This window comes from Myotis davidii, unplaced genomic scaffold (assembly GCF_000327345.1).
Source record: "Myotis davidii unplaced genomic scaffold, ASM32734v1 scaffold1275, whole genome shotgun sequence".
NCBI lineage: Eukaryota > Metazoa > Chordata > Mammalia > Chiroptera > Vespertilionidae > Myotis > Myotis davidii.
This window is the reverse complement of record NW_006286483.1, coordinates 28,146-37,751: the sequence shown is the minus strand read 5'-3', so window position 1 is coordinate 37,751 and position 9,606 is coordinate 28,146. Positions and strand designations below refer to the sequence as shown.

Below are 9,606 nucleotides of genomic sequence, written 5' to 3'. Positions count from 1 at the left end.
AGGAATGCCTGGGGTGCCCTGAGCAGGCTGTGTTACTGTTTGTAGCAGCTCCTGAAGCGAGCTGTGACATGACCTCCTTGGTTCTAATATCCCGCCCTCTCTCAGGCGCCATGCTGGCTTCCTAAACCCAGAGTAGACATTAAGATGATTCTATCCTAGGTGCCTCCCTTCTTAGCTCTTCTGCTGTGGGCTTTTCCATTAGAAGAGACAAATGGACAACCCTGTCTTGTGAAAAGCAGGCTTCATACTTCATGTGATTTGAGAAGACTAGGAGGATGATAAATTTTGGAAGGAAATTTATTTTTCAATAAAAAGTACATTCTTAGTCTCCCACTCAAAAAAGAAGGCCATATATGTCAATGGGCAGAGACAATGCAGTTTTCCATTTGATGTGTGATTCTTGGGATCCTGGTCATAACAGAGTCTGCCAGTGACTGTCTCAACATGTGATCCTCTGTGAACCATCTCATACCGTCACTCTCTCCGTGGCTGAGAGAAAAAGCTTTGTGTTTAGAGTTATTTTCTAGGTGTCCACAGAAAGGCTGCCCACTGAGAAACAGAAAGCAACTGAAGGGAAAGGATGTGTTAATACCCAGCACAACTATCCACATGTGCATGCATGATACACTCTCCTGGGAAGGAAGCCCACAGGTCTGAACAGGCCAGTGGTTCAGACACCACCTACAGCTTAAAAAAGAGGAAACAGGGAGCATTTGAGGTCTTGCTCCCCGGTATATGTTGTCAGTTTGGCTCAAATAAACTCTTATACAATTTCTCCAAAAAATCAATAGGAGATGGGGGCTTTGTGTGTGTGTTCATTATCTTGCTGGAGAAGAAAATTCTTTATATTTATCAAATATAGCCCGCTTGACTGAGAATTGGAGGCTAGTAATGCCTTAATTTTCCCACCACTGGGCCATGTGCTCTGGAAATAAATCCTTCTGTTTTAAGCAGTAGAGGGAAGACTCCTGTTTACCACTTGTTTAATACAACTCTCGTGCCTTTAGAAAGTGTCGAAAAGCTGTAATACTATCAACAATAAAAAAATACATTTAAAAAACAAAATAAAAGCCTGACAGTGTGGCTCAGTGGTTGAGCATCAACTTAGGAACCAGGAGGTCACGGTTCATGGTTTGATTCCTAGTCAGGGCACATGCCCAGGTTGTGAGCTTGATCCCCAGTGTGGGGTGTGCAGGAGGCAACGAATCAATGATTCTCTCTCATCGTTGATGTTTCTATCTCTCCCTCTCCCTTCTTCTCTGAAATCAATAAAAACATATTTTAAAAAAAAAAACACTGTGAGAAATGGCAGGCACTTTGAGTCTCAGTTTGGGAAAGTATTTATAAATCCTTAGAAAACACTTTGGAAGAAATAAGCCTAAATGTGGATTCTGATTCTTAGGAAGAAAAACGTGGTAGAAATGTAAGAGATCTGCAAAATTTATCTTATAGCACCACATACCTACTACCGTGACCTTGACCCAGGCCCTCGGAATGTGGGTTTGTAAGAAGGATGCTTATGAGCAGCGGCATGCCTTGTCATGGGCAAGAGAGAAGAAAGAAGAGAAGCTCAGGAAAGCATGAAGTGTAGAGAGCCTCCCGCTGGCTGCCAGGATTGTTGTGTCCTTGGGGACTCAGAAACTCTCTGAACCCCAAGTGCCAGCGGCTAGAGGTCCCTGGGGTCGGGGCTGCATTTCCTCTGGGGAGGAAACATGGGGCTGGTCATCTGAGAGATAACAAGGAGCCTGCCCGTCTCTAAGGGCAGGAAGAGAATTCCAGGCAGATAGGACAGCTGGTGCAAAGGCCTTGAAATGAAATGTTGGCATATTTGAGTCTTAAACTGAAAATACTTGATAGGAGGAGTATAAGCCGTTATGCTCATCTCTCCCAATGTTATCACAGGCACCAATCCGGCAGTGCATGCACCACTGCCATGTACAGCCTGTTCCCAGGGTGTATCCTGGAATGAGCAAGTGAGCTGGGTGCACTTACTTCGTAAGAACAGTTGTGCCAGAATTGCATGCCCTGGTCTCTCCAGTGAAAGAAAAGGAAGTGAGGCTGCATCATAAAAGCAAAGGGGCCCGGCACAGTGGTTCAGGGTGTAGTCATGTCTTACCCAGACCCAACTGTCAGGAGGCCTGGCTGGGCAAAAGGAGAGAAAGTCTCTGCAAAACGAGTTCCTTACTATAAAAAATCAAATGAGAGATATAGCACCATTTTAATGAGGGGGAGGGGCAGGGGGGAGGATGTGAATTGCAAGGAGCTGTCTATTTGCAATTGCACAATAAAGACACTTTAGTTTATAGTTTGTACTTGACAATCCAGGCAAAATTGCACTTAGAAACTTGTCATCTTGGAGGTCTGGTTTTTTTTTTTCTTTCTCACCTGTCCTCGGCATGGGCTTCTCTCCCTCGGCCGTTTAGATTTGGGGTGCTTTGCCTCTTTTCTACCAGGTCCCCCCATGGCATCTAGAAAGGCTCTGCTATCAGTCATTTCTATGTGGATTTGTTTGTTTAATTGACTTCATCACACCACATATGAAGTGTATTTGTGCTCTTGCATGTCTTTAACAAGGCATTCTCATTGATAAGCTTTTTGTCTTTAATTATGGAATAGGAGGATTTACTTCTCAGGAAATTTATGACACTATCAGCATGATGTGAATATTTGGGCGGAGCAGAGAGGGTCCCTAGAGTCACCTTATTCCCTATCAGCTGGCTCTAAGGGTGTGATAATTCCTGGTTCTGCCTCTTAGGGAGCCCGGGATCCTGAAGGCAGGCACTCTTCTTGCCAAGATTCCCTTCTCCCTTGGAGGCCACAGATCAGTATGAATGATCCTGTAGCCGCTTCTCGGGACAGGAAGGACTGGCTTCTAGAGGTCTGGGCTCGTCCACTGGCTGCTCTTTAGATATGGCTGCCTAGAGACCACACCTCCACCTTCTCACCTGTATGCTCCTGATTTCTCCTTCCATCCTTCTTCTTTTCACCTCAAGTCTTTGGTACCTTCTGTATTTGACATCCTGTAATGTGCTTCTCTCTCCTCCATTATGGCAGCCTCTCATGTATGGCTGTCTAATGTTTCTAACATAGACACATGGAGAAGGGTATATAACTCTTTAAAAGAAGTGCTTACACATCGGCCAATCTGTGGTTTCTATGTAGTGCCTTGAGTAAAGAAACGGGTTGGGGTTCAAATCCCAGCTCTGACACTTACTACTAAGCAGCCTTGATGAGTCTGTATTTGCCTTTTTCCTACTCTGCGAAGTGGAAAGACCAACCTGATCAGGTTGCTGAGGAATAAAATGAGATCATTTAAGTACCAAGAACAGCACCTGGTCCACAGAGACCTCCCCCCTGAGCCATTCACGTTAGCATCACTGCTAAGGGCCAGGCATGCTGGGAGGTGCCGGATGTGCAGCCTTCACCACACACGGGGACACCTACTCATGGAGCTCTGGTCCTCGCGGAGGAGGCATACATTAACCAGATAAGCACAAGCATGAATGTAATTCCAAATGATGATGCATGGTCTGAAAGAAAAAGGTTTTATCTGAGAGAAGTAGCAAGGCGGTGCTTTTGCGTGGGTCGTCCAAAAAGGCCTCTCTGCAAGTGTCACTGAAGGGAAGTCGCCCTGAGCAGGAGTGGCCATGGGAGGAGTTTGGAGCACAGCACGCCTGGTGGGGGGAACAGCAAGGGCAGAGGCTCTGAGGAGGGAGATGGCTGCGTGTGCACAAAGAGGCCATCCTCCCAGGAACGTGGGAGCCAAAGGGAGAGCAGAGAGGAGACTGGAGACTAGCCTGGTGACTCAAGATGCACAGACCTCCAAAGATGAAAGTTGGCACATCGTAACAATAGCAGCTGCTTACAGGGCACTTTGTAAAACTCCGCAGCAACTGTTAGGTGCTCTGAAGAAATCAGGGGAAATCAGTGTTGAGAAAAGACCATTTGATTGTGCCCGAGGAGTACCATTGGTGACCTTCAGCAATGCTGTCTTGAGACAGTGATAGAAAGGCAAAGTAGCCCCAGCCGGTATGGCTCAGTGGATAGAGCGTCGGGTCCCGGGTTTGATTCCAGTCAAGGGCACATGCCTGCGTTTCGGGCTCGATCCCCAGTAGGGGGCGTGTAGGAGGCAGCCAATCAAAACTCATTGATCTCATCATTGATGTTTCCATCTCTCTCTCCCTCTCCCTTCCTCTCTGAAATCAATAAAGAAATATATTTTAAAAAAAGAAAGGGAGGGAGGGAGGGATGGAGGAAAAGTAGATTTTTCAGCAGGGTGTTATCGAGAAAATGGCCAGATAGGGAGGGAGGAGGACGCATCCCAGACCCAGTGGACTTTGCAGCTGTCGAGATCCATCCCTAAGCCATAAACAGTGGTGAATGGATCGCCTGGACTCGGCCACACCAGGTGCCTCTGTGGGGCCGTGCAGTCCGGGCCTGATCTCTCTCTCCCGATTATCCTCACAGGTATGCCATTCTGACCAAAGCCACCTGGCCCTCGTGGAGAGGAGACGAGAAGCAAGGTGTCCTCCACCTGCTACAGTCTGTCAACATGGACAGCGACCAGTTCCAGCTCGGGAGGAGCAAAGTGTTCATCAAAGCGCCCGAGTCTGTGAGTGCGCGCCGACTCTCCCACAGCACGGCTGGCTTCCTCTTCTCGTCCTTGGGATCATGCCCTAACGTAGTCTCCTCAAAGGTTTTCCTCCACTCCCAATCTGAGCATGGCTCATTCCCACACCCCTGCTCCCTCGTAGCCTTCAGAGCACCCAGCATGTACAGAAAATTACCATCATGGCCCAGTTTCTTTTCTTACTTAGTGTCTCTCTCCTGTCCTAGATGGGCATCTGCCTGAGGCCAGGACTCTTGCCTGCTCTGTATGCCGTTGTGTCCACAGAGCCTCACATAGAAAGCAGCTCGTGGCAGGTGCCCACGCGTGGTTTATCGTGTCCAACAGTCTGAGCTAAAAGGGGCTTCTTTGTCCCACCACGGAGGCTTAGCTAAACCCACCTCCTCACCTGGGTTGACAGCAAACAGGCCCAGGCTTCCTCCTTGAAGGCGGAGCAGGGCTTGGGGGTGAGAATCCCCAGACTGCCTCGTGAAGACCAGGAGGGAGCCTGGACAGGACGGTGAGGGGACGGACAGGCAGGAGGAGAAATCTCAGGGTCTCTAGAAATTCAGTATTTTCCTGTAAGGAATTCAAACGGTTTTGCAATTCACAGACTTCTGTACCTTTCCTGGTGCGGGTGTGGTCACTGTGAGCCAGTGAGTAGCCATAAGAGAGTCTCAGTTGAGCAGAGCCCCTCCGTTCTGCCCAGTGAGCTCTGGGCTGTGGAATGGAGTGTTGCTTTTACACTGGAGAACCTGCTGGCACTAACCAGGTTTGGCATCAGCATTTCTTGAGGTTCCTATAACAGTCACAAGACTGCATTTCAGGGGGCTGTGGTGAACTTGGCAAAATTAATCGTTCAGTCGAGGGGAAACTTGCAGTGTTGAGAACACGAGAACTTGCAGTGTTGGTAACAATGGCAACCCTTGACTTCAGTCAAATCCTGGCCTGGCGGCGCGTTTTCTCCCTCTTTGGAAGAGGGGCCACGGCTGCTCTTCTGCCTGCCCCATAGGATCAGCCTGACACCCACAAATGATAAGAGCTGTGAGTGAATGGCTTTATGAACCATCAAGGTATTAAATAAATAAACGGCACCCATCAATAGAGCCCTTTTATGAAAAGTTTGTGGTAGCATTTTCCACTCTGAGTTATTTGTAGCTTCACAGCGACTTCTTTCCAAATATAAGATGAAAATGTTGTGTCATGCACCATTAAGCAACCCACAGCGCAGTTCCTGTTCTTTCTAAAACGGGCCGGGGTGGTGGATCAGTGCAGTGCGGAACCCCTCTGTCGGCTCGTGCCTGCTTTTCCTTTTTCCACTTGTTAAATTTTCACATATAATTAAAACACCCTCAATATTTTGCATACTTTTTTTTTTCCTGATTCAGTGGAGCTTTGGGGTTTTCGTTCCAAAATCAAGATTTATTTTTGGTTTTTCTTTTCCTTGCCTTCCTCCCAATTGCTTTATTATCACCACTTGACTCTTCTTTTGCCATCTTTTCGCACGCACGCACACACACACACACACACACACACACAATATCCCATCACCACCACTCTCTCCTCCCCACCACTCATCCGTCCACAGTTAGCCCTGACATAGCAAAAGCTTGTACAAAATACTGGTTTTTAAAAATCCACTTTGTGATTTTTTTGCCTTGACTTGTACAGTGAATGTGCTGAATATACGAAATAACCCATTTGTTTTAAGAACCCACATGAGCCATCAGGCACCGCAGGGTTTGGTTTTGCTTATTTGTTACATGTGTCTGCAATAGGGGGTTTCTGTTTTTGTTTTCTCTCTTTTTCTTCAACTTCCCTGACTTCGAACCCACACGGCCTTTGAAAAGAACCTAAAACCCAGCTAATCTTTGAAATAGTCTATAGGAAGTTGGGAATTGGTTCCCCATCCTTTCTGAGTCACGGTGTATTTTCTCTGGCGCTCTCAGAATAGTTCTGGGAAAGAAGAAATCAAGACTTACACAAAAACCCAACACACAAGATAAGAAACACCAACGAATATTCCTACAACAGGCAACCGCAGGCCACCGTTGTAGACATTCTGTCCATGCGAAACCACGCAGGCTCTTTTGGTTTTGGAATGTGCTTCTCTGCCTGCTGTACGTGGCCCTGTAAGCTGCAGTGAAGTGCCTGCCCTTGGTAGTTTTCCTTTGAGATGTTGTTGTTGCACAGCTGGAGCTGTGGGGAGGGGAAGTTGAGTGACAGGAGGGGGTAGATGTGGTGGCTCCTGTGTTAGACCCAGATAAACAGAGACAACAAATCAAGCCCAGCTGCCTTCAAACCAAGTATGCTGTTCACTTCTGGAACACTTTTGCAATGATCGTGCATCCTCTTTTACTTGGGTTTTTACTGGTGCATTTTATTATTTTTCCTAGAGAGTCACATGAACCACTTCCTAGGTGAATGCAAAAGTTTCCCACGGTTTTATGAGTGGAACAAATGCAGATTTGTCGAGAAGGACTCTGTGTCAAAGGGAGGCAGAGCCTGAGGGCCTGTGATGCACTTTCCAGCCCCAACCAGTCTGAGTTCCAGTGTCCTTATCTGTAAAATGGAGATCATAGGAATAGGTGCTCGTGCAGTTGTTGGGGGTTGAACGGGAAAAAGAAAGCATGTAAAGAGTCTAGAATGACCCCTGACCCACAGCAGGCACACGTACATCACAGCTCATTGCTATCGTCTTCATTATTCCAGAACTCCACTGAGTGGGGCAACAGTCAGTATTCATTGTTAAAATGGCCCGAGTCTCATACCTGTCAGCGTCTGATATGGGCCCTTAAACAAAGCAGCCTCGGTCCCTCCTGGTGAACCCAGGTTCCAGCCAGCACATCACCATGGCGACTGTCCTCGGTCCCGGGGCTCCTGGGAGAACTCCCTACACTTCCATGGAACTGAGCGCTGGCAGTCCTCCTTCCACAGCAGCACAAACTCGGCTCCTGGTAAAGCCAGGACGTTCTGTTAAGAGACTCTCTGCAACACTAACCAGCAGCCCCCACCAACTCATTGGATCTTCTTTGGATCGAGGTGGGGAATAAGTGGAGAAATTCTGAAGCATTCATTTGACTCTCACAGAGAGTATGAGCAGATACCATTATTAAGGTCCCATTGGATACACTTAGATCCAACTATTTTCCTTTTTTGTTGTTGTTGTTGTTAAAAGAGAAAAATATGTGTAGATAAAAGTTAAACAACATCCCCTACCAGTCACTTCTTCACCTTGGTGCCCGCGTGTGAGGAGCTGCTTGCCACGTGCGGCGTGGACTAAACCAAGTGCCCCTGGTGTAACCAAACAGAGGTGATGCTCAGGTCTTCTGAACTGGCTCCCATTTGTCTTCTTGACGTTCACAGCTATTTCTCCTGGAGGAAATGAGAGAGAGAAAGTACGATGGGTATGCTCGAGTGATACAGAAATCCTGGAGGAAATTCGCGGCCCGGAAGAAATACGTCCAAATGAGGGAAGAAGGTATTTCCGTCAGTTTGTTTCGTGTGTTTGACAAGCCTCAAAAATAAGTTTGAGCTTAGATGACAGTTACAAGTTTTTGTCCTTTGCATGTCATATGTTGTGCGTGAAAAATCTTGCATCCCTTCAGAGTTTGTCTGTGTGACTCTCCTTTTCCGGGGGCCTGACCCTCCTCCCTTGTCTGTTTTTGTTAGAGGAGGAGAAACAGCATCAACAGGAACTTCATCGGGGATTACATCGGGATGGAGGAGCACCCGGAGCTCCAGCAGTTCGTGGGCAAGAGAGAGAAGATCGATTTTGCAGACACAGTGACCAAGTACGACAGGAGGTTCAAGGTACACGCTGGCTACCCGCCCCACCCCCGCAACCCCCAGAGTCACCAAGCTGTAAAACTAACTCATCATTTTGCTTTTCTTATTATCAAAACAGAACATGCTTGTTGTAGAAAAATTTAGAAAATACAGAGAAGCCAAAAGAAAAATAGCTACCTATATCCAGAAACAGTGTTCACATTTTGTGTGTATCCTTTAGAACCTTTTTATACAGACATATTCCTGTATATTTTGTTTTATAAAAATGAGATCTGCATTACATGCTGGTTTATTTTTCTGGATTATTTTGTTTTTGTTTGTTTGTTTGTTTTTGAATATGCCGGGGAGAACTTTCCATATTATAGACGTATCAATAGATTATTTTATTTGGCTGCATAATATTCCGTTCAGCAGTTACTACATTTTTAACCAATTTCTCATTAATCTGTTCTTTTTTTTTTACTTTTATTAAAAGGTGTAGTGAGCATCTTTTCATGCATATCTTTGTGCACCTATCTGCTGATGCTTTTAGAGAAAATTAATAGGAATGGAATCGTTGGGCCCAAAGATTCAGAATATCAGGCAGTATTGCAGTGCTCTTACTCATCTTCCCCCAGGGAATGACTAGCTAGGTTTTCTCGGGGCCACTGGAGGGACTGCTGACGGTTTAACCTAGTCTCTTAGGCACTTTTAACCTATTCCCTTAGGCACTTTCTTTTGCCTAGTAAAATCTTGGCCCTAAAAGTGAAATCTGAAGCCACCGTAGCTCATGATCCATTAAGAGCTTTTTTATTTATTTACTTGGTTTTCAGCCAGGAAAAAAATGAAATAAATAACAGTACTAATAAGAAGAATGATGTTGTTTTGCTGAAACCAAATCATTTCTTACACCCCGAGTGTGGCGCCAGCTGTTCCGGCGGCCAGCATGAGAGCAAGGTTGAGTGCATGTGTCTCTCAGTGGTGTTTGGGCATAAGGTAGTCGGTGGCCCACATATTCCAAAGTCTGTTCATATTTGATTTAGAAAATGTTTTTTAAACAATTTTTTTAAATATATTTTATTGATTTTTTACAGAGAGGAAGGGAGAGAGATAGAAAGTTAGAAACATCGATGAGAGAGAAACATCGATCAGCTGCCTCCTGCACATCTCCTACTGGGGATGTGCCCGCAACCCAGGTACATGCCCTTGACCGGAATCGAACCCGGGACCCC

General features: G+C 46.3%; 1 protein-coding gene across 1 annotated transcript in view; it reads left to right on the top strand.

The window, feature by feature from the left end:
- The window catches only part of MYO1E (myosin IE), a 180,022-nt gene that overhangs the window by 146,738 nt on the left and 23,678 nt on the right, over positions 1 to 9,606 (top strand). The window contains exons 20-22 of the mRNA XM_015560197.1: positions 4,468 to 4,612; positions 7,973 to 8,110; positions 8,279 to 8,419. Of these exons, the coding sequence (XP_015415683.1) occupies positions 4,468 to 4,612; positions 7,973 to 8,110; positions 8,279 to 8,419 (424 nt within the window). The remainder of the gene's footprint in view (positions 1 to 4,467; positions 4,613 to 7,972; positions 8,111 to 8,278; positions 8,420 to 9,606) is intronic.